Genomic DNA, 24768 nt, shown 5'->3' on the forward strand with positions numbered 1-24768 from the left:
ACTCTAGGGGTAGAGTCAGTGCACCTGAATTCTAAGCCTGATTCTATTACTTGATAATTGTATGACCTTGGGCAAGTCAGTCACTTATGAAATGAGTAGTTGGTCTAGATTTTTTCTAGGCCAGCTCTCTTCTATATCTAGATGGATATGTCTAAAATCTATAATCCTCTGGTACTTAAATTTATCCAGGATCCATCTCATAATATTTGTAAGGTACTTGGCACAGTTCCTGGCACATAGTAGGAGCTATTTAAGTGAATATTAGTTAGCATCATTATCATTTCATTTAAAGGGAAAAATACTATATTCTGGACATTCAGGGTCATCACTAGTTTGTGGTAGATGAGGACTGGTTATCACCACTGGGGGTCTTCATTATAGGCTGAGGTTCATATATTTATGTTTGTGTGTGTGTGCACACATGTAATTGACCCCTGAATTTTCCACCCTTACCAAGGCAAAGTTGTAGCAGGGGGGGATGAGAAAGACAGGGATGGAGACTTCTCCCCTTCCCTTCAAAAATACCCCCAAATGGCATGGTTTTGCCTTTTTGTGCCACGTTTTCTACTTTCAGACTGCCCTTGAAGTTCATTTTAACTTTATTAGTAGAATGCGAGTTTCTTGAAGGCAACATCTTTTTGTTGTCTGTGTGTCTCCCCAATGCCTATCGAAAGTACTCAGTGCACAACAAGTGCCAAAAAAATGTTTGTGGAATTTAATTGGCCTGCATACAAGTATTGGGTGAGGAGAGTACTTGATTTTTCCTGGCTTCCCACCTAACTGGGGATGTTCCTGTGGGTCTGCATATTCATCTTTTAAAATTCACATTTGTTGAGCACTAGAACAGAAGCTTAACGATAGTGATAATCCCTTAAAATTTTTATAGCCCTTGCATTTTTCCAAGTGCTTTCAAATGCATTATCTCATTGGATTAGCAGTGACCTCTGTGCACATGCTATCATCAGAGTGGGGGTGGTAGTGGAAAAATTAATCACTTAAAATCTATTTTCTAGGAGAATAAAAATTCCATTATACCTGGACATACTGATTATATGCAACAGAGATAGGTTCCTATCCCACTGATACAGAAACAGGGCCAGAGTACTTCTTACCAGCTAGGGGATGCAGTGGATAAAGCACTAGGCCCAGTCAGGAAGATCTCAGTTCAAATTCTACCTTGGATACTTCTTAGCTGTATGACCCTGGGCAAGTCATTTAATACCTCCCTGCCTCAGTTTCCTCTTCTGTAAAACGGAATAATAATAGCACCTCCCTTGCAGGGCTGTTGTGAGGAACAAGTGAGATAATAATTCTAGCATGCTAAACATAGTGCCTAGCATGTAGTAAGCACTATATAGATGTTAGCTATTACTACTGTTGCAAACATTTTCAGTCCTTGCTAGCCACTGCATTAATTAAGCCAGTGCAGGTTACAGAGAGCCCGGCATACTGCAGACATGAGCAGGTGATAGGCGTGTCTCACAATTCTAAGGAAGACATTTATAGTCTCTCCTCCTGAGCTACATGACTCACAGAATTTGGGGTAAGACCAGACAGGACATCTAGGTGGGGAAAAGGTATATTTTTAGCAAAAGAAAAAGCATGCTTAAATTTTTGTAAATCCTTTAGCATAGCCATTGACATCAGAAAAAAAGTCATCTTCTTTTCTTTCCCCACTTAATAGTATTCTATTTTTTCTGATTCCATGTAAAGATAGTTTTTGACGTTCACTTGTATAAAATTTTGAAAACCTGTATCTTCTTTATCAGTAAGTTGTTTGCATGTTATCTCCTGCTCTGCCAGCTTGAGTGGGTGTGTGCCTTAATGTGTCTTGTTAGATAGGATTAAGAAGAATGAGTGAGTTTCTGGGAACTATTCAAAATCCTCTAAGTTTCCTTCTGAAACCTTGAAGTGATTAGGGCAAGGGAGATACTGGTAATTTACACAATCACAGCAAATGTGGCACAAAATGGAGTCAATTACATTCTCCCCAAAATCCACTTTTGACATTATTGTTGTCATTCTTATCACGAATGAGTGACCACATTGAACATTTTCTTTCTGCAATACTCTTGATTAGATGCTGGGGATCTCTGTTTGCAGGACATGAATATCCTGTGTGCAATCGATGACATTCAGCTATTACTCGATGATCACGTGATAAAGACACAGACCATGTGTGGGTCACCTTTCATCAAACCCATAGAAACTGAAGCTCGGGTAAGAGAATGCGGGTTGGATTTTTTTTTTTAAGTAATCTGAGTTCTTCTTAAGGTACAAAATAACCATAGACTCAGCTGCTTGAGCTGAACTGCCCTCCTGCTCTCTATCTCTTCCAAGAATTATGGTTTCTTGTGAAAAGGAGTCAGCGAGCTGACTAATCATTGTGGGAGAGATAATCTCCTTTTTAAATTCATGTAGTAGTTACTGCTCCCAAATAAATCTACCACAACACACCAATTATAGAGGTAAAAACCTAGGTTTTATTATGCTTAAGCACAGATTCAGGCTTCAGAAAAATTAACTCTGAACAAAGATTAGGATTCTAAAGAGGATTTTTATAGACCAAATCATGGCAGAAAGATAATTCTTTTACATGTTGTAATCTTGTACATTTTTTAGGCTACAAAAGTTTTAAAAAAAAAAGACAGAGTCATAATTCCATGCTTCCTTCCATGTCATAAAAGTTGAAAAAATATAGTTAAACAGAATCATAATCTCTTACATCCCCTAAAGAAACAAATCTAGTTAAATAGACCCTATAGGTAAACTAACTAAGGTTCCTACATTACTGGGCTACATTTTTTAAAAGTTACAATGGGCTCATTGAGAGAAAGAGATTTATATTTCACAAAGACTTAGAATCAGGGAAATTTTTCCACAAATAAAATCTTTTTGGGGAGGCTTTAAAGACGCCTTATTCCATTCTTCCTCTTACTTGGTTCCTCATCTCTAGAATGTCAAAAGTCTCCTAAAACTATTATTCCATGAGTCCGGTGAGGTCAATATTAACACTCAGTTAACCGAAAGTTGCAGGAGGAATGGTCCTGAGTCCTGAATAATAAAAATTAATAAAAGGAAAGGAAAAAATTCCCATCATACAATCACTAGACACTTATTAAGTGCCTACTATGTGTCAGGCACTTTGCTAAACTAGTACGATGGTCCAAAACTATTGGAAAGCAGGACATGGTGTCCCTTTCCATCCTCTCCTTCTCTTCTCCCAAAACCAAGGCATAAAGTACATACACATGCACCTAGATGGGGAGATTCATCCAGTACTGACCCAAGTCTCTGCTTGTCTTTAGGGGAAGGCTTGAAATTAATCATAAAGAGGAAATAGTATGCTATAATGGAATAGTCACCAAGACTTGATGACTTTAAGTCTTGCCTTGTACACATAACTAGGACCATGGTGCAGTTATTGAAGATCTCAGTGGCCCCAGGCAATTCTCTAAGGCTAGCATCAGTTGTGGAATAGCTACAGATCTGTATTTATAGGGGGAAATCACAATGTTACCCCTCCCATGAATAACAATAGTTAACTTTTGTCTATTAACATTTTATCTTAAGGTTTTTAATTTTATCTATCAAGGTTTGCAAAGCACTTTACACTGGGCCACAGCTAGATGGCTCACTGGATAGAGCACCAGACCTGGAGTAAGAAAAACTCTTCCTGAGTTCAAATCTGACTTTAGACCCTTTACTAGCTGTATGACCCTGGGCAAGTCACTTAACCCTGTTTGCCTCAGTTTCTTTATCTGTAAAATGAGCTGGAAAAGGAAATGACATATCACTTTAGTATCTTTGCCAAGAAAACCCTAAATGGGGTCATAAAGAGTTGGACATGACAGGACAACAACAAAATTACGCAGATCATTTCATTTTATCCTACCCTTGGTTGTAGAGTCCTGAGGGTCAAGGTTAAAGTCCTGCCTTTGACTCATACTAGTTTGGTGATTGCGTCCAAGTCATTTAACCTAACAAGGCCTCAAGAAACTCTTTCAAATTTAAGTTACAGATGAATTGCTAAGCCATATCTATGTAGGGAATTTCCACAGTATCACATTATTTGGGATTTGGAAGAGACTTCTGGGCCCTCGAATCTAACTTATACGGAAGGAAATCTCCACAGGAAATTTTTCCTGACTTTGAGCCTAAATTTTCCTCTTGGCAACTTTCATCCATTTCTGTCTCTGAAGCCAAAAAGAACAAAATGAGTCTAAGCCTTTCTCCCTCCTCCAGATCACCCTTCAGATACTCGAAGACAACTGCCATACCCCACTTCCCCATTGTCATCACTCCCTTACTTTTCTCTTCTTTAGGCTAAATATCCTTAGTTCTCCCAGCTGATTATCATACAGCACAATTCTGAGGCCCTTGGCCATCTGGGTTTCCCTTTCTTTGGACGTTCTCCAGATTACCAATGTCCTTCAAAACACTGATTCCCCAGAACTGAATATGAAGGACGAGTTTTATGAGAGCAAGGTTCAGTGGGACTATTACTTCCCTATTCCCAGAAGCTGTGCTCTTCTTAATGCAGCCCCAAATTCTTTGGTTGCCACATTACACTGCTGACTCATATGGATCTTGAAGTATATGAAAACCCCCAGATATTTACGCAAGCAATTGCTGTCTAACCGTTGCTTCTCTTAGCCTGTCATTGGGGAGCTGATTTTGTGTAACCAACCATAAGAATTTACATTTATCCCCACTAAATTTTATCTCATTGGATCCAGCCTGTCAAGATCTTTTTGGATTCTAGCTTCATTACCCAGGTTCCCAGCTTACTGTCATCAACAAATATGAAGAACTTGCTACCTATGTCTTTATCTGAGGCATTGATAAAAATGTTGAGCAGAACAGAGCCAAGTGCAGAACCCTAGGGTACTTCATTGGAGACCTCCTGCCACATTTATATGGAAGCCTTAACCCTTAGAATCCATTCATTCAATCAATTCTGAAGCCATCTAAATATACTATCTAGTCTACATCTCTCCATTTTCTCCAAAAGAATAGTATGACCTCGCCCCAGTCACCCCAGTCTACTTTAAACCCCTCCTCTAGTCATCCCAGACTACTCAAGGCCACCCCTCAATCCCTCCCACAATCTTTCTGTATATAAGTCTCATCTTGCCTCCACGAAGGTGCTGAGATTCCATCTAGCTCAGATTGAATCTGGCCCACTTGTGAAAACAAGCATCACAAATGGTAAGATTTCTTAAGACAACCCATTATGGTGAATCCTTAATAAACTTTGTCTTTTTCCTTAAAAAAAAAAAAAAAAGAATAGTGTGAGACACTTTAAAAGCTTTGCTAAAATCTAGAGTAAACTGTATCCACAGCCTTCCCTTCATCTGCTCGTTTAGTAATCCTGCCAAAAAAAGGAAGTAAAGTTGGTCCACCACGACCTATTGTTGATGAAGCTGTGCTGACTCTTTCCCTGATTTCTTTTCTAGTCACTTGCCAATCATCTCTTTATTGGTCTGGTCTGAAATTTTTCCTGGAGTCAAAGTTCAGCCTATAATTTGCAGACTTGTTTACTCCCCCAACCCCCACCTCCAATCTTGTTCCTTTCCTATTTTCCATTACCTTTATAATATTCCTGATAGGTGCTTGTTATATTAATTAAGGTGGGACTTTTTACTGTTTTCTCTTTTAGCACTTATTTAATCAAATGCCCTTGATGAGGCCTGCCTTTGTTTCTTTGATTAAATTAGGAGTCTTTGATGACCTCCTTGCCTCAAAGGAAAGCCTGGTTTGCATAGGTTTGAGTGACATATTTGTGACGCCAAAGACTTTTAGGCCAGGTGGGTTTGAGTCCCAGGTTTGTGACGCTTTTGGGTCACATGGGTTTGAGTCACACATTGTGACACCCTTTGACCCTGAGCAAGATATATAAACCTGAACAATGCAATTTCCTTATTAAAAAGGTGTTCTCCCTTGGGGCTCTCAGTCACTGGAAGAGTGATGTGGGACTGTGAGCAACTATTTTAAGAGCCTCTGGCTTGTAAACCCAGTTGTTGATGCTTTCCTAGTAACTATGAATTGTGATTTGGTCCTCTTTATATCGTGTATGTTTGTAATTTGTTTGTATTTGCTCTGAAGTTCAGGGTGCTGGCTTTTCCTCCTGAACTAAGTGAATGATATTTGTATGTTGGATTAAAGTAAGATTGTTAACCCCTTAACATTGCTTTCCTTAGTAAAGCAGATCAAAGGAATCTGTGCTGGCAGCATTCTGTGCGCTGGTTGTTGTTGGTTTTACACAGCCACAGTAGCTGCTAGCAAGATTGTTGCTACAGGGCTCAATGGGTCATATCTGCCAGTTCTTTCACTACCCAAGGATGTGGCTTCCATGGGCTAGGCTACTTATCAAAGGCAACTAGCTGATCTCTTTCTATCTCCATACTTATCTTGGATATCAACTCCCTGTTAGTCATCGCTGTTGAGTCATTTTCAGTGTAACCGTCTTTCTCCTTGGCAGAGATAACAGAAGCAAAATTAGAAATGAGCAGTAATGCCTTCTCTCTGTTGCCACTTGTCCTCCCATCCACCACAGAGCAAAAGTCCTGTCCCTTCTTTGCTCTTTCTTTTCTCTCAACGAACAAAAACAAACAACCCAACCATCCCTTTTTCTTGTCCTTCAGCAGCCTCAGCTCATTCCCAGCATTAGGACTCCTGACATTATTTTTACAGAATTGTACCACACTATCATATTTATCCTTAGTTATGTATCTAGCTTCTATATTTTATTTTTTAAAAATCTAACTTGGTTGGTGATCTCTCTGTCCATTGTCCCCTTGAGGGCAGGGACTGTCTTTTGCCTTCTTTTGTATCTCTAGCACTTAGCACAGTGCCTGGCACATAGTAGGCACTTAATAAATGTTTATTGACTGATTGACAAATCCTTCTTTTCCCCTCCTTATTAGAATTATTTCCATTTTAGTCTTCAAAATTTTATCCTTGAGCAAACTCCTCAGCTGACTTCTTCTAGAGTGTTTTAGTCCAGGGAGTACTGCCTATCCTCCCCCTGAATTCTGCTTTCCAAAAAAATCTTGAATACATGTCAGACTATGCTTGGAAATCCTCTCCTTTTATAAACTCTAGGAGAGACTAGCCATTACCCCCTACCCCCACCTCGCCTGTCATCATTTTCATACCTGCAACTAATTCCTCTCTTTTAGCGAGATATCCTTAATAAAATTTCCTGCTTGTTGGTTCTCATAGCTTTTAGAGGATGAAATTATTGCTGAGGGGAGAGAGAGAGTGTAGCCAGAATGGACTTTGTTTTCTTTGAATGACTCAGCTTGCCTCGTTGAGCTTCCCTGGATGCTGGAGCTTGCTCTTCCGGGGCAGGACCAGAGCTTCCTGTGTGATGAGTCGTGGCGCTGGCTGAGGGGAGGTGTGTTAACGTGGTCTACGCTGGGGGAGGGGCCAAGTCAAGAACCAATCGGCCCTGGTCGTTCAGGCGGGTGCTTGATGATGTCAAAAACTCTATAAGAGGGGAGAGGACAGCTTGAAGATCCTCCTTTCCTTTTCCTTTTGGAGCCAGAGACGCCTACAGCCGAAGCTGAGCTGCCTGTAGCAGAGCTGACTAGAGGCTAGTGGGTAATCTTCTTACCGTAGAGGGGAAGCATGTATACGATTTTGCCTTATACCATCTCGCTTCTCTGTGGCCTCCTGGTTACCCTTATAAGGCGGACTTACTGGGCCTGGAAGCTTTTGATGAAAATATCAAAATGGGGACGCTGGTTTGTGGGCTTGTTACTGTGGAGTGTAAATACATGCTTTAGTTCTCCTGCCTTCTGCCTAGAGAATTCCTTATATCCTGCGGTTCCGGACCTTTTAGGCACATATGAGATTCTCTTTGAAATCATAAATTCTGCCTTCCTAATATAGAGAGAGAGACAGACAGACAGACAGAGACAGGGAGAGACAGAGACAGAGACAGAGAGAGAGAGACAGAGACAGAGAGAGAGAAAGAAACAGAGAGAGAGAGAGAGAGCTCCTAAAGATATCTAGATAATTGAAGTCCCCCTTCATAACTATACTACACCCCTGTACCAGGCTTGTGACCTATTTCCCAAACTCCTGTCTATTTCCTCTTTCTATATAGGTGATCTATAATTTACTCTAATGACAAAAATCACATCTCTTTATCCCTCCATTGATATTTACCAAAATACTTTAGGAAATTATGTGAATTTCCTCACATAGTAAGTATACTTTCTTAATGGAAGCAGCTGGGTGGAGCAGTGAATAGGGTCCTGGCCCTAGATTCAGGAAAACTGAGCTCAAATATGATCTCAGACGCTTACTGTGACCCTGTGTGACCCTGGGCAAGTCATTTAGCCTCTCTTTGCCTCAGTTTCCTCAACTATAAAACGGGGGTGAGAATCACCAGCTTTGTTGTGAGGATCCAATGAGGTTCTATTTGTAGAGCATTTAGTACAGTGCTCGGTACATAGAAGGCACTTAACAAATGATTGTTTCCTCCCTCCCTCCCTCCTTCCCTCCCTGCCTCCCTCCCTTCCTTCTTCCCTCCCTTCCTCGCTCCCTCCCTCTCTTCCTTCCTTCCTTCCTTCCTTCCTTCCTTCCTTCTTGCCTTCTTTCCTTTGGCTACCCCTGCTCCCTTTTTTACTTATCATGTTTGTTTTGGTTCAGATGTACCTACCTAGAGCCAGGGTCCATGAGTTTCATCCCACCAAGTCTCAGTGATACCTATGAAGTCAAATTTATCCCCTTGTGCTGGAACTTCACATTCCTCTTGTTTGCAGTCTAAACTTCCAATATTGGTGTATAGATATTTGAGCTATGGATTTTACTACTAGCTCCTTCAGAGACTTTGTCTCTGCGCTCTGCTGCTATTTTTCCTTCTTTGTAGCTATTCTCTATAGTATCTAACTTGGGAAAATATGCACAGGTAGTCCATCCCATTCTTTTTAGTTTAAAGCCCTTTTGCTTAGATTTGCAAGACACCCAGTAAATACATTCTCACCAACCTTTGTTAAGCATACTTCTCACCCCTATATTTTAAGCCATGCTTCAGAAACCCAAATCTCATTCACAGATATCAGCAGTCAATTTCCTAGAAAAATTATTTTTTCTTCTTCTTCCTTTGCTTTCATTGGGTAATGGTGAGGAAAATAAAATCTGTGTCCCATGGTCTTCGGTTTCTTGACTAAGACTTTTCACAACCATTGGCACTACTCTTTAAATGCCTTCTGGGAGTATAATCCCAAGACCTCCCTATACTGTTGAAGACACAAACCAAAGGTGGGGGTGAGGGTGGGGGTAGGAGTGGGGGGAGGAGGGGACCACCTACCTGTGCCTGTGAGCAATGAGTTGGAAAGAAACAGTAATGACCCTTGATTGTTTTTTTTTTTAATAAGGAAATTGCATTGTTCAGGACAGGCTTATTTTTTCTGTTCTATTAGGTTTTTTTTGCATGTTTATGTTCCCACAAAAAAGTAATACCAGAAATAGCACTAAAGCCACACCTACACAGATATTTAAATCAATGCAATTTGTTTCCATAGGGAATACTGGGTAAATATTAGTTAATTTGGTATGCTCCAGCATAAAAAACCCCAGAACTGGGGACCAGACTATAAATCTTACTCCATAGTCCTAGTGATGCAGTGGAAAGAGGACTGCTGTGGAAAGATGGCTGGAGTCAGAGTTAGGTGACCTGAGTGTCAATCCAAGTTTTGCTCTTCCTTATCTTGAACAAAGCACTTAATTTTTCTGGGTCTCAGTTTCCTTATTGATAAAATAAGAGGGTTAGATAGATGAATTTAACATCCCTTCCAGCTCTACATCTGTGATCCTACGATCTCAGGGGCCTAAAAAAAAAAGCTCTATTCAATTCCTGGCTCTGGGATTTGCCAGGGTAAATCACTTATTTTCCTCTTTTGCAAGACAGTGATAACATCTGTACTATGGACCTCATGGCATTGTGTAAATTGTGAAGTGTTAACTGAGGCAATTTCTGTTTCCTCAGTGTAAAACGCGGATGATAATAGTAGCACCTAATTCCCAGGTTTGTTGTGAGGACCAAATGAGATAATATCTGTAAAGTGCTCAGCGCATAGTAGGGGCAGCTAGGTGGTGGGCAGATGGAGTACCAGGCCGGAAGCCAGAAAGACTCATCTTCCTGAGTTCAAATCCGGCCTCAGACACTTCCTAGCTGTGTGACCCTGGGCAAGTCACTTCACCCTGTTTGCCTCAGTTTCCTCATCTGTAAAATGAGCCGGGGGAGGAAATGACAAACCAGTCCAGTATCTTTGCCAAGAAAAGCCCAGATGGGGTCACAAAGAATTGGACATGACTGGAATGACTCAGTAACAACAAATAGCACATAATAAGCGCCATATAAATGTTGGCTAAAAGAATATAAATTATCATCATTATTATTGGTTCAAACCAGATCTGTCTGTCTAGGGGACTCCTGGTGTGGAGCTGAATCTCTATGACAATTCTGTAGCTTACAGCCTTACAGGAGCTTTCACGGAGGCACCAAGAAGTTATGAGCTGCATAGACTCATATAGCATATATATGTGTATACATATATATCAGAAGTAGGACATGAACCTGGGTATTCCCAACCCTAAGACCTATCTTCCGTCCACTTGTGCCATGCTTTCTCTCACAAGCTCACGTTTCAGTGCCAGCACACTGGTGGAAAGCTCATCAAAGTTGCAAGACCTCCATGATCTCTTCTAAAATCATTCCATTCCATTCAAATATATCCTCCAAAATTCAGAAGGGGGAAGGGCAAAGACCCTTTAAAAAGTCTAGCACAAAATCGAAGCCTTGCATATAAGACGGAGGAGTGTAATGAGCACTTGGAGGCAAACTAATATTTTAAAGAGTCTGAACCTCCCAAGTCCGAAGAAGTCGGTCCGGGTTCGGATCTCGATTCTGTCATTTAACACCTACCTGTGTGGTCTTGGATGAGTTGCTTCGGTTCCCTCATCTGAGAGGCGCTATAATGTGTTGGAAGGAGCAAAGGGTTTGAAATCAAGAGACTTGCATTGAAATCCTGGCTGTTTCATTGACTGCTTCTATAACTTTAGAGTAGTTGCTGTGTCTCTCCAACTCAGTTTCCTTATCTGCAAAATGTAGATAATAATACTTGTGAGTCAGCCTGTGGCTGTGAGGAAAGTACTCTCCAAACCTCCAAGCGCTAGAAATGGGAGTGAAAGGGTTGGACCAGGTCATCTCTGGGGTCTCTTCCAGCTTCGTGAAACTCCTGTGAAGAGAGGGAATTCATCCTGGATGCTTACCCCTACAGAGAAACAATGTAGGGGATGCACCAAAAGAAAAATGTGTTGGGGTGTTTTTTAAGTATGTTTCCTGGTATAGCATCATATAACAATCTCCTGGAGACTTGTTTGGTCTGCTTCTGGGTCCATGGCTCAGAATGCCTATTGTATTCACAGAAATGGGAAGAGAAGCTGGTCGAAATGCAGGAGATTTTAGATGCCTGGTTGAAGTGCCAGGCCACATGGTTGTACCTGGAGCCCATCTTCAGTTCTGAGGACATCATAGCACAAATGCCAGAAGAGGGAAGGAAATTCGGAATTGTCGATGGCTATTGGAAGGGCATTATGATCCAAGCGGTAACTACCTGCCCCTCATCAGGTTTGGGAATAGCAATTTGTCCCTGGAACGTTGTACATTGACTGAATTTCTGTAAATCCAGTTTTATAAATGTATTAGAGAAGTTTGGACAAGAAAAACTTGGGCAAAAATGATGTGGTAAATCCTTTTGTAATGTGAAAAACTCCCCCTCCTCCCCCGCCCCCCCCATCAACATTTTATCAAGTATTTTATCAAGTATTAAAATACTCTTAAAATTAGGCTTTGTTAAATTGTATGGGCTTAGCCCTGAGGGAATTTACCTGCCCGGTTTGCTGTGAGATAAACTATCTGGGAAGTTATATTGTGGATTGGAAGACCTCTGTTCAACAGTTGGAATAAATTTTCCCAGGTTAACAAACCATTTGGACCCAGATACTGAGACTTCCTGGCCAGCTTTGGAAACTAAAGATACTGAACAGTTATGGTAACTTTGGTGTTAGTGTGGGAAGTGGCATTTCTTTGACTCTTGATCTTACTTTTTGGGCCCTTCTTTCTAGGCAAAAGATGCCAGAGTGCTTGTAGCAACAGATCAACCACAGATGTTAGAGAAACTCAGAGAAGCCAACAATCTGTTGGAGGACATCCAGAAGGGACTGAATGATTATTTGGAGAAGAAAAGATTGTTTTTCCCCAGGTACACCATGCTGTCCAGCCTATATGAAGCCCATGCTCCAATTCACTGTTAGTAAAAAGGTCAACTACCTTCGAATCATAAGTGCCAGGAGAGAGGAGGGTTTACACTATAACATTCATACTCACTTTCTCAGTTTCCCTTGTAGTTCATGGAACACACACTTGTGGAGTATGTTGCCCTGTGCTCTGATAAACTTAGGGTCTTAGGAACTTGCTTGGAGCACTGAGAAGTTAAATGACATTCCCAGGGTCATAGCCCAAGCATATATCTGAGGTGAGAACTTGAACTCAGGTCTTGCTGACTCTGAAGTTGGCTCTCTATCCACTGTTCTCTAATTATTACTATAATTACATTACACGTGATGATTCAAAACATAATTTAGAAGTTGGGGGGTATAAACCTATAGAGGGTCACTTTTGTCATCTTTACATAGAGGTGGGAAAATTAGTCCCTCCGTGGTCACAGGGGCCATTGGACAACTCTCACATGAGAAGCTTTAAGGCTACATTATAGGCTCTTGTAGAACTCAAAAGACAAATCAGGCAGCCTTGTTGGCCATTTTATAAGATGGTAAGCTCATCTCTGTTCACATGAGTGCTTAACTATATTGTTTCTCAACATTGCTCAATTATTAGAATATCCATAAACTTGCTGGGATGTATCCTGGAAGAGAAAGCCTTTCTCTTTCACCTTCCTTACAGTCATCTCTCGATCAACAACAAGCACCCCAGCCACATTACTCATGGGTAACCATTTTGGCCAATGCCATATCCACATTTGGTTGACACTACATACCTAAGATGTCTTTGTGATGCACCAAAGTACCACTCCTGGTTTGGGGAGCAGAGGCTCTGTGGAACTTCTAGCCCTGAAGGGAGATTTCATTTTCCATCTTTCTCTTTGGTAACAGGTTCTTTTTCCTATCAAATGATGAGCTGCTAGAGATCTTGTCAGAAACAAAGGATCCCCTCCGAGTCCAACCACATTTAAAGAAGTGTTTTGAGGGAATTGCAAGACTTCAATTTAATGAAGAACTGGAAATTTCGGGCATGATCAGCTCAGAAAAGGAAATAGTTCCTTTCATTGACAAAATCTACCCACTTCAAGCGAAGGTAACATTTGCCCCTTCTCCCTTCATCAGGGTATAGGAGGAAGGAAAAGAGCTTATAAGCAGTTGAGCTTTCGTAATAACTGTCAAAAGCCATGTGTGAGGAGTCAATAGTAATTGAGAAGGAGCCAGCGAGTCAAAAAAATTTGAGTTTTTGTATTACTTGTGTTCTATTTGTGTGTTATATAAATGTACTATTTGTAAATCTGTATTATATGTACTATAAGCCCAGCACTTTGCTAAGCCCTGGGGCTGCAAAAAGAGGCAAAAGACAGTCCCTGCCAGTAAGGAGCTTACTATCTAATAAGCAAATATAAACAATAAACTACACATAGGCAAAAATGCATATTTTGAAATATTTGGAATATTAACAGACCTTGGCCCCCTTGACTTCTTTTTCTGGGGTAGGCTAAAAGAGAAGGTATACTCAGTGAAAATCACAGATGCAACACACTTGATTGGATGCGTAAAGAGTGAATGTGCTAAAATTGACAGCAATGTGGAGTTATTGCATTGAGTTCACATGAATCGTGCAAAGCACATCAACCTTTGCATCACAAATGATGGAAATCATATTGAAGATGTTATTTGTTAATATTCCAATTAAATAAAATGTTGTTGAAAATTTCATTCATTTCATTTCTTGAAAATATGCATTTTTGCCTATGTGCCTAGACTTTAGGAACACCCTGTATATACAGAATAAATAGGAAATAATTAACAGAGGGAAGGCAGTAGAATTAAAAGATGGGAAAGGCTCCCTCTAGAAGATAGGATTTTAGCTGGGACTTGAAAGAAGCTAGGGAAGCCAGGAGGCAGAGATGAGGAGGGAGAGCATTCCAGGCAGGAGAGACAAGAGAAAATGCCAATCTTTCTTTCTTTCTTTCTTTCTTTCTTTCTTTCTTTCTTTCTTTCTTTCTTTCTTTCTTTCTTTCTTTTTTTCTTCCTTCCTTCCTTCCTTCCTTCCTTCCTTCCTTCCTTCCTTCCTTCCTTCCTTCCTTTCTTTCTTTCTCATTTATTTCTTTTCTTTCTTTCTTTCTTTGATTTATTTGATCTATCTATTTATTTTCTATAATATAGGCTGGAGGTGGGAAAGACTCATGAATCAGCTGGGAAAGTTTAAGTCCTTAAGTATAAGGCTGTTATAAAAAAATTTCCAAACTCCCAGGCCAGATCCCAAATTTGGGGAGGAGTTTCACCTCTTTGTGATTTAAGGACCAAGTAACTAATCTCATCATTTCAGTTCCTCTAACCTCCCAGTCCCAATCTCTCCCTACTCTTACAGCCTCGCCCTGAAACTGGGAAGTTGGGGGTAGGGGGAAAGGGGGAAATACTTAAATTCTAGGCTGATTCTAGATTGCTGAAGTTCAAAGTTTTGGTTCTGCAATAGGACAACAGCATCCCAGGCAGTCTTCCCTTTCCCTTTCTCTAGTTTGCTCCTCTGGGGCACTAGACTAGGCAAGAAACCAGACCTGGCAAAGCCAGGTGCTGGGGACAATTGTTTATACTTTTTGTATTCATATTACATCAGCCAGATGACCAAAATAATGACCCCCTGAAAACAGAAAATAAAAACCAGTAGCTTTGTTCTCTGAGAAGGAAGTGGTGGAAAGGAGGTTTTGCCCTTGTTTCCTCTCATTCCTTTTTCCGTCGCACAAATCAACTTCTATTAAACGGAATTGGAGGATTTGGCGGTTTCTTAAATGGTACAGTGTCTTTGCATGAATTCAATCGTATAAATCCAGATAATTTGGAAGGTGGCATTTATCTTATCAGTTTTTTTCATAATTAACCACCAAGAAGCCCAAAAGGATCTTGTATTCTCTGTCAACTCATTGTGAAATAGTAAAGATGTGGTCCACTGTTGAATATCACTTGTGAAAGTTTTCTTCTTTCCTACTAATAACCTGGTCAAAGATGCCTTCAATTCATGTACAAATGACTCTTATGAAGGTTTTATAGAAATGGGAGACTCAGCATCTATCAGTAGTTACTGGTATTTTCTTGGTCACCTTTTATCAGTATTAATAGAGTCTAGCCTTCTTTTCTACACTTTTTCACCTTTTCTCTGCTGCAGACACCTTTGAGATAACTCTCATAAAGATTTTGTAGAGACAGGAGAGCAGGGATGTAGGTCAGTGGTCAGTGATGTTCTCTACATCACCATTTTTGGTATTAATATCGCCCAGCATTTTTTCTACACATTCTGTTATCTTTCCCTCTTTCAGATACAATACATATTGTCCCTCAGTGCCCTCACAATTGTGTTACCTCCAATGCAAATCTCTTCTAAATCTACTTGATTCAAACCTGCTGCTTTTCTCATCTTTATTTCTCTTTGGGCCCTTTTTCCTTCCTCTATGAGCAGAACAGTGGGTTAGGATCCAAGTATGATGGCTCCATTGCCCTTGAGGGAGAAAACATTACAGCATATTTTGTCATAATGAATTTTGCAATTTCTTTTCCATTTTTCTTCTGTTTGTGATCCTCCTTCCATTTTTATCCTTAAATGCCCTTGAGATGACATTGTGTAGTCAGGATGTCTTACCATACTTTCTTTAAACTCATTTTGCCCTCTACTGCTTCTCTCTGCTTTATAAGGCAAAACCATTGATAACCATCCACCATACTTTTTTTAAAATAAGATTTTATAGATAATGTTATATTCTAACCAATTATTGGGTATTGGGAATCCCAATTATTGAGTATTGGGAAATGGAGCAGAGGGTATTAAAAATCACAGCAATATCAGTGTCAATAAACTTTAATTCAACTATTTGTACTCTAACTGTGAGACCCTTGTCCAATGAGTAACAAGCGCACCTCTTCCAGGAAGAGAAATGAATTGCAGAAGTCTTCATGTTCTTGTGATAAATGGCACCAGAGGAAATAAGGAAGTTACTGCTAAATGTAAGGGAAGGCTCACAGGAACATCTAAGAGAGGAAAAAAAAAGAGGGGGTGGGCATTAGAATTGGTTTCATTATATACCCAAAGGCACCAAGAAACATTACTTCATAGAACATTCCATCATCGTGTTTTGTAGTACTAATGATAAGTACTACTGCTGCTAACAATAATAAAAGCGTGTATATAGTGATTGAAGGTTTGCAAAATACTTTGGATCCCTCACATCATTTCATCTTCACAATAACCCCAGGAGGTAGGTGCTATTACTGTCACATTTTACAGATTGGGAAACTGAGGCTTCAAGAGCTTAAGTGACTTATCCAGGGTCACACCCTATTAAGTGTCTGAGACAGAATTTAGACTTGGGTCTTTCTTATCCTTTACTCTATCCCCCTGACCCACCCAGCTGCCTAAAGGATTTGCAAGGTCACCATGAAAATAATGGCAGCTAATGTACCACACGGTTAGAGAAGATAAATTGATAGAGAAATCTTATGAAGGACAACCACCCTCTTGTAATCAAGATAATGTAGATTTCATTTTCCCCACTGCTAGAGGTATAACCTGCTGGTTCACTCAGTGGGCACTCAGAGGAGGCAACCCAGTGAAACAAGACCCATCTTTTTGGACACGCACTATCACAGGGCAGATATTTTTTTCTGCTGTTTATTTTCCTCATTTTGGCCAAAACAACTCTGCGAGGCACTTTCAATAGTTATATCCATTTTGCAGATGAGGAAACTGAGTCTGAGAGATACCAAATGAACTTGCCTAGGGGTCATGGAGCCAAAAAATATTTGAGGCAGGGTCCAAACTGAGGTTTCCCTGATTCTAGTCCATCACTCTCTTCCCTCTACCACCTGACTCCTCTAGTCCCAGGGACAGAAGCACCTCTGCAATATAGGCCTCATCTCCCCTGGAGTTACAGGGAGACAATGCGTTGTTCAGTTGTTTCAGTTTTGTCCGACTCTTCATGACCCCATTTGAAATTTTCTTGGCAAAGATACTGGCGTAGTTGGCCATTTTCTTCTCCAGCTCATTGTGCAGATGTAAAAAACTTATCTGCAAATAGGGTCAAGTGACTTTCCCAGAACCACATAGCTAGTAAGTGTCTGAGGCGAGATTTGAACTCAGGAACTCCTGGCCTGGTACTTTATCCACTGTACCACCTAGCTGCCCCTAAAGAATGATCTAGGTGTGTCACAAGAATGAGTATATGTTGCTACGTCAGCCTTATATTTTCCCTTTGGGATTGCAGACTTAAGAAAGGAAGAAAACAAGGACTTTGAAAATGTAAACAGAACCAATAACAAGCAGCTTCGGTTTAGAGGAAAGGAAGAGTTGGTTTGGGCTTAATGTCTGGTGTTCTGGAGTTAAGTTCATTTCCAAAGTCGTTCCTGGAGTCTCTGCTGATTCTGCTGTGTTCACTGCCCATTTCTGTTTGTGTTTCTTCCCTTACAGGGCATGGTCGAAAAATGGCTTCTTCAGGTGGAGCAGATGATGCTTGCCAGTATCCGAGATGTGCTTAAAAAAGGGATCGATGCTTATGCCAAGGTAGAGTCCGGTCCAAAGCCTGCATCAAGGCTGGTGGAGTTAAGCTTTCATGGGATCTGTAGATTTAGAAATGGAAGGAACTTCAAAGGTCATCTAGTCCAGCCCACTCATTCTACAGTCAAGGAGAAGGGGCAGTCTAATTAAGAAGTTAAGCGATTGGCCCAAAGTCACCCAGGATTGGGCGGCAGAGGCAGGACTCGAATCCACATTCTTTAACTCCACACACAGCGCTTTTTCCATCTCACATCACTGAGAGTTGACAAGGTCTCAGAGGAGGAATTTGGTATTAATTCTATTTTCCTCTGTTTTGTCGTGTGACTTAGGACTTGCTTTCTTGCCTTGCTATCCTTTCCCATGAATACTGGGGTTCACGGGAGGGTGAACCAATGAAGTTGATAGTGAAATCTTTAGTAGTATAAGTATTAAGGAAGACAAAACTGACAGAACCACTCTCAATAACAATAATTAGGATTGTTATGTGATATAAAGAAGACCCCAGACTCAATTCTGAAGTTGGTGTCTCAAGCGTTTTATTCCCCTTTCGGTTCTCAAGAAGCAGGCACAAATCTTCAGAAAGGAAAAGTGCATCTTACAGAAGGAGAAATTGAGCTTTTATGGTTTTAGTGCCCCCCCCAGCAAACCCCCTCCCCTCTTGATCAGGAGTGGCCCCCAGTTACATCATTCCCTATATGCCATCTTAGTTATTATGTTGCGACCAAGGCAAGGCTTCTAAGCCCCCCTCTCCATACATTGCTGAGGGGTCAGGTTCTTTTTAAGGTCTTTTTCTCACCTCAGCAACTCTTGGGCTGTCACAAGGTCAGGGCTCTCTATATGGAAACTTGTTTCACAAGAGGCGCCCTATGGTTCCATCTGCACAGAAACTTATTTCACAAGACTGTCAGAGACCCTACGTCAGCAACCTTTAGGTTGTCAAGTCCTCTGTGTGGAAAATTTCACAAGAGGGTCCCTATGGCTCCATCTATGTGGAAACCAAGCTTTATATTTTATAATATAACATTATGTCTCTCAGGTGATCTAAATTCCAACTGGGTGTGGGAAGGAACAACAAAGTTTCTTTTGGAGTTCCCTGTTCTTATTTCTACATTGTCCTAGATCAAAATAGAACCTTAAGATTATTAAGGAGTGTTCTCCTGCCATCAGCTAAGAATCTGAGAAACTCCACCCACCCTAAGATATTGAGAATATGATGGGCCACCCTTCCAGGGTATTTGCTTTGTGAAAAAGGGCATTAGAGGGCACAATGCATAACCCAAATAAAATAATCCCTAGTGGTGGAAATTTCATACCTCCTACAATAGTGTCTGAGTGGGAGGAAAGATTAAAAAAAAAAAAACCACTGGCCTCTTCTGTACACTCTTCAGAGGGGTTACACCCTTCTTGTTTTCCCTAGGAATAATGCCAGTGTGGCTTGTATTGTGTGAAAGGAGAAAAGATTAACTGTCTTCTTCATAAAGATGGAAGAGGTCCTAATGACCTTTACAATACATATAACTAAAGTACTTCCACTGACTCAGTGGCATCCTATCACATTTGGGTTTTTTGTTTGTTCTGTTGTTGTTTGTTTGTTTTTTGGAGGGGTCATCAAGGGGAGGCAGCTAGGTGGTAGAATGATAGATGGTTGGACTTGGGAGTCAGAAAGACCTGAGTTCAAATCCTCTGTCTGACACTTAGATTTGGTGCGACTATGGTCAAGAAATTTCTACTCTTTTAGCCTCATTTCTCTCATCTGTAAAATGAGAGGTTGGAGTCTAAGATCTCCTCTCCAGCTCTAAACCTATGTGACCGTTGACTTTTTATAGGTTCCACGAAAGCAGTGGGTTCTAGAGTGGCCCGGGCAAGTCGTAATTTGTGTCTCATCTATCTACTGGACAAAGGAGATGGCTGAAGCTATCGTAAATAAAGCCTTACCGGTGAGCCCAGCATGAATTACTTCTGCCCTTCCAAGGTGCGCTGTGGCCCCTTGAGGTCAACCTGAGTAGAATTCCCAGAGACCCATGGGATTTCCTGACAATCTTCTCTACCTCCCAGGCAGCTCTGAAAAACTTGGACTGATGTTCCTCTTCCCCCATCTCACCTATCCCCTAATGCCAATGTCAGCGGTCAAGCCCATCCGTAGCCAGGAAAACTCTTCCTAGAGTAATGGGAAGGAGAGGTAGAGTTTGCCTAATCCATTTTATTTCCCCCACCCGATATTCTCTTCAGCCCTGGATGGACGTGTGGCTAAAGCAGCAGGGAGGTTGTTCTCACCAATGGGCTCCAGAGCTGACTCCTGTAATTTTGTCTCTCTTTGCTCAGAATCTAACGGGCTAAAACGCTCCTGCTCTGGCTGATTCAGTGGGCCGGGCTTATTTCAGTGAAGATGCCAGTCCAAGGCAACTGATCCTGGATCATAGAATGTTAAGAGTTGAAAGGGACTTCAGGGACCATCAGCCCAACCTTGGGCAGCTAGGTAGAGAGCACTGGGCTTGGAACCAGAGAGATTCATCTTCATGAGTTCAAATCTAACTTAGCAGCTATGTGACCTGGGTAAATCACCTGCTTTGCCTCATCTGTAAAATGAGCTGGATAAGGAAATGGCAAAGCACTCCAGTATCTTTGTCAAGAAAACCCCAAATAGGGTCACAAAGAATTGACCGAAAAATGACTCAACAACAATAAAATTCAATCTCCTTATAATGTGAAGAGAAGGTGACTGTGCCCAGAGAGACTGTGTCTTGTCTAAGGTCGCACAGAACCTGGCCTTCTCATGTTCTTTCTACCACATATGTGCTACACTTCTGCTGTATAAGTAAAAAAAAAAAGGGGGGGTGTTAACTCACAGCAAATACTTTTTTTTTGCAAGGGGTCATACACATATTCTTACACTAGGATTTGTAAAACGGATTTTTCAGTAGCCAGCCAACCACTTTTGTGATTCATGCAATATTATTGTCTGTACTCAATAGATTTTCTTTTTTTCTTTTCTATTTATACTAGTGGAATTCCAGTAATGTTTTATTTTTCCAGCATAGTTGGGGAATGAGAGGTCTCATCTTCTGATGCTAATTAGGGCTGTTGAAACTACATTCTAAGGAGTTCTGAGTTTCTGTAGGAGATTGCTAACCAGGAAGGAGGGAAAGAAGGAAGGAAGGAAGGAAGGAAGGAAGGAGGGAAAGAGGGAAAGAGGGAAGGAAAGAGGGAAGGAAGGAAGGGAGGGAGGGAGGAATTTGGATCTGAACATCTGAACTCAGGTCTTCCTGACTGTAGGCCCATGGCACCACCAATTTTTGCTGTAGGATATTTCACAAGTAGATTTATGATTTTAGGTCTTTTTTGGGAGGGGGTAAAATTAACACATTTTGGAAATATTTTCTTTATGTGAAAGCATTCTTTTTCAATCCAGTTGCTTCTTCTTTCTTTGTCATTGCTAGCAAGCATTTAGTTTCTGTGCTAAGCCCTGGGGAGACTTTCATCTGCACTTCTAGAAAAAAAGCATTTCTTCTACCACAACCAAGGACAGTTCCAGAGAGTGAACAGTCCAAATGTGCACAGAATCATCTCTACATATGAACACACCCAGGATGACTTAGAGGTCCTCTAATCTAACCCTGTCATTTATAGATGAGGAAATGGAGTCCTAGAAAGGGCAAATGGCTTGCCCTAGGCAAGTTATTACACAGGCAGTAAGTAGCAGAGCTGAGACTCAAGTTCTGGTCCTCCAACTCTAAATATAGTATATTTTATACAAAGAAAATATATTAACATTTATTCTAATATGACATAGATGAAACATATCATGAAAAGAAAAGAGAGAAATTTGATTATAGCTCTGTAAGCCTTACTTCTCTGATATTTATGTCAGATCAGGGCTATGATGGAAATGCTTTGAACTGGCTCAGGAAAACTGTTAAATTTTCAGTATGAGTGTTTATATCCCACAAATTGGCAAGTATTACAAATTAGGGCTTGATTTATTGTATTTTTTCAAATTTTCTAGACTTAGGAAAGTATGGAGAAAATGTTAATGGTATAGATTAAACTTAAAAATATGATGAGTAATTTTTTTTCCCCAAGAGCCAGTTGTTAAACATTTACCAGCAAACCGATGATGTCAGACTCTATCTCCTATTAACATGGTTTGCAGGCTAAAATCTGTTATATATTTTGCTTAATAGTAATAATTATTAATTATTAAAATTAATTACTAATTAATATGCTATAGTACAAAGAGCCTTAAATTTGGATTAAATTTGGAATCACAGATTTTGACTTAGAAGAACTTTAGAGGTCATCGGATTCCACCCCTCTCATTTTATAGGTAAAGAATTGAAGGCTCAAAGTCTTCCTGATTCAGATCTTCCTGACTCCAGGTCCAACACCATACTGTCTCTCACAGGACCTCAGACGGAATCCTAGCTCTTCTTTGTATGATACTGGGGCAAGAAATTTCACCAACTCTCTAGGGCTGAGATTTCTTAGCTGTAAAATGAAAGGGTTAGACAAGGTGATCTCTAGGGTCCCTTCCAACTTTATGGACATTTGCTTTATTCATATCATTACAATTTTAATGCTTGATCATGGTTCTGTAATTTTTAAAAAATATAACCGTTTTGCAACTTTAAAAAGTTGTCCTCAAATGTCCTGCTTACCCAGTCTTCCCATGGTTCATATTGCCCTCCTGTGAAGTCAGTCCCAAATAATTCCCCTGCCCCTCTTCTTCTCATAGGGGTGTTTGGCATGTGCTTCTTGGATCTCAGAGGAAAACCCAGGAAAATATGAGAAAGAGTAAATAGCTCTTCCCATATGTGCCCCTCATAGGCATTTCTGGAAAAAAATAACCTGCAGATTGCGGAGATTGTTGAGCTGGTTCGGGGTAAACTAAGCAGCGGAGCTCGGCTGACACTGGGAGCCCTCACAGTCATCGATGTCCATGGTAAGCATGGCGTTCTCTCCCAGTCTGGCCAGTCACTGTGCATCCCCCAAAGCTGAACAGGAGAAGCTCCTGCAGGCCACAAACCTGAGTTCGTCTGGGTCAAAAGAAGACAGCAGCCTGAGGTTGTCTTCCAGAGGAGAGGAAGGCATCCCCCAGGTGAAATGAGAACAACCTGTATCCTCGTGTATTTGTTTTGCGGCTATGTCTCCACCCCACCTCTAATTCTTTGCACCCCCCCCCCCAAGGTTCTGCCCATAGGATTACTAGAACCTGCAAAAAAAAAAAAAAACAAAATTGTCCCTAAGAGTGAGCTGTCCTGAGTCCCGCTCTTCAGAGAAAACTCAGGAAAGCAATAGGCAACAAGCATTTATTAAGCACTTACTACAGGCCTAGGCACTGTGGTAAGTGCTGGGGATACCAAGACAGGCAAAAATAAAATAGTCCATACCCCCATGAAACTCAAATTCTATTGGAGGAGATGATGTGCAAATAATTATGTACATACAAGATATATACAGTCTAAATGGAAGTTATGAGGGGCTGGGGACTGGGAAAGGCCAGGTGCAGAAGACAGGATTTAAGCTGAGTCTTGAAGGAAGGCAGAAGTGAAGAAGGAGAGTATCCTAGTAATACAGGACAGTCAGTTCAAAGGCATGGGCTCCTGAAGTGCAGTTTGGTGTTTGAGGGACAATAAAAACGGAATTATCATTGAATCATTAGAGACAGGTAAGATACCAGAAAGGTAGAAAGGAGCCAGATTGTGAAGGCTTTAAAAGCCAAACAAGAAAATGTTATATTTAGTCCTGGAGGTAATAGGGAGCCAATGGAGTTTATTGAGTGGGGGAATAATGCGGTCAGATGTGCACTTTAGGAGAAAATGTTCTAATGTGTTCCCATACAATCAATATAAACTGTCCCCTCACACCTCACCATCTCGAATTCTGAAAAAAACAATTGCTCCCTTCCCCCTTACACGCACTTCCTTCAGATTAGACTTTACCCTTTAGTGATATCTCTATCTTTTCCCCTCCAAGGCCACTCTTGGTGATCATATAAATCTCCTTTTACCTGCATAAAATGTTAATGGGTGAGGGGAGGAGAGGGTGAGTGAGACCCATCCCATGTGATTAGCCTTCCTGTACCTCATAGTGATGACTCTTATGATGACCACAGACAGAAAGGGATCTCCTATGTTGCAGCCAGTTTCAGAGCTTGTCCTGACCCAAGGCACATAGTAAAGGCTTGAAGAGTTCTTTTGCAAAATCTTGCTCATAGAATTTGAATTTTTGGCACCACCCCTGATGTCCTATACCCATTCTATAAGCTTTCTGGAGAAGATGAATGACCAAAGGTCATGTGACTCTTTCTTGTTCCACCCCCACCCCCCTCCCAAACAACCACCACCACCTGTGAATGGAAAGAATAAACTGAATTAAAAGGCTTATTGCATGCAAGAAGTATGGTCTTCAGCTGATTTTTTTTAGAATTCCCAAATTTGAAAATAGCAGTGAACTCTATGCCTAAAGATACATTTTATAATGAATTCCTTCAAACCTATCCACTGACTGACTGAAAGCCTCATAGCATGTCCCAATGTCATAGGGTTGTAAGGAAAGACTGAGGTTTTCTGATTTTCTGGGGAGAAAAAAAGAAGGTTGGAGGAAGGGAGAAAGGGTATTGGGAGCATGGTGAGGAATTTTAATCACAAAGTCTCTATGACCTGATTCCCTAATGGGCTCTGTAAAGTCTCCCTTACCTGTGTAAAGCAGTAGACTTTGAAAGCGTGGGACCTAGGCACCATCCCAGAAGGGGTTAGCATCAACATGTTTCACTAACTTTAAATGATTCAGCCAGACAATAATAGATCTCTTTATGAGATTAGTCCTTTGAATGAATTAGAAAGGAAGTAATAATTATGAAGAATGATAGATCATGCCTCAGGGTGAACTTTTAAAAAGTCAGTTCAATGAGTCCAGGAGAGACC

General features: G+C 40.9%; 1 protein-coding gene and 1 non-coding gene across 2 annotated transcripts in view; both read left to right on the top strand.

Moving 5' to 3' along the window:
• The window catches only part of DNAH3 (dynein axonemal heavy chain 3), a 171731-nt gene that overhangs the window by 68631 nt on the left and 78332 nt on the right, over positions 1-24768 (top strand). The window contains exons 22-28 of the mRNA XM_036766518.1: positions 2104-2220; positions 11446-11625; positions 12145-12281; positions 13192-13393; positions 17759-17851; positions 19672-19782; positions 22670-22784. Coding sequence (XP_036622413.1) covers positions 2104-2220; positions 11446-11625; positions 12145-12281; positions 13192-13393; positions 17759-17851; positions 19672-19782; positions 22670-22784 — 955 coding nt within the window. The remainder of the gene's footprint in view (positions 1-2103; positions 2221-11445; positions 11626-12144; positions 12282-13191; positions 13394-17758; positions 17852-19671; positions 19783-22669; positions 22785-24768) is intronic.
• On the top strand, positions 19283-19415 carry LOC118835116. Its single transcript, XR_005009460.1, has one exon. It is a non-coding gene; the product is annotated as a U6atac minor spliceosomal RNA (small nuclear RNA).

This window comes from Trichosurus vulpecula, chromosome 1 (assembly GCF_011100635.1).
Source record: "Trichosurus vulpecula isolate mTriVul1 chromosome 1, mTriVul1.pri, whole genome shotgun sequence".
In the NCBI taxonomy this organism is placed as follows: Eukaryota; Metazoa; Chordata; class Mammalia; order Diprotodontia; family Phalangeridae; genus Trichosurus; species Trichosurus vulpecula.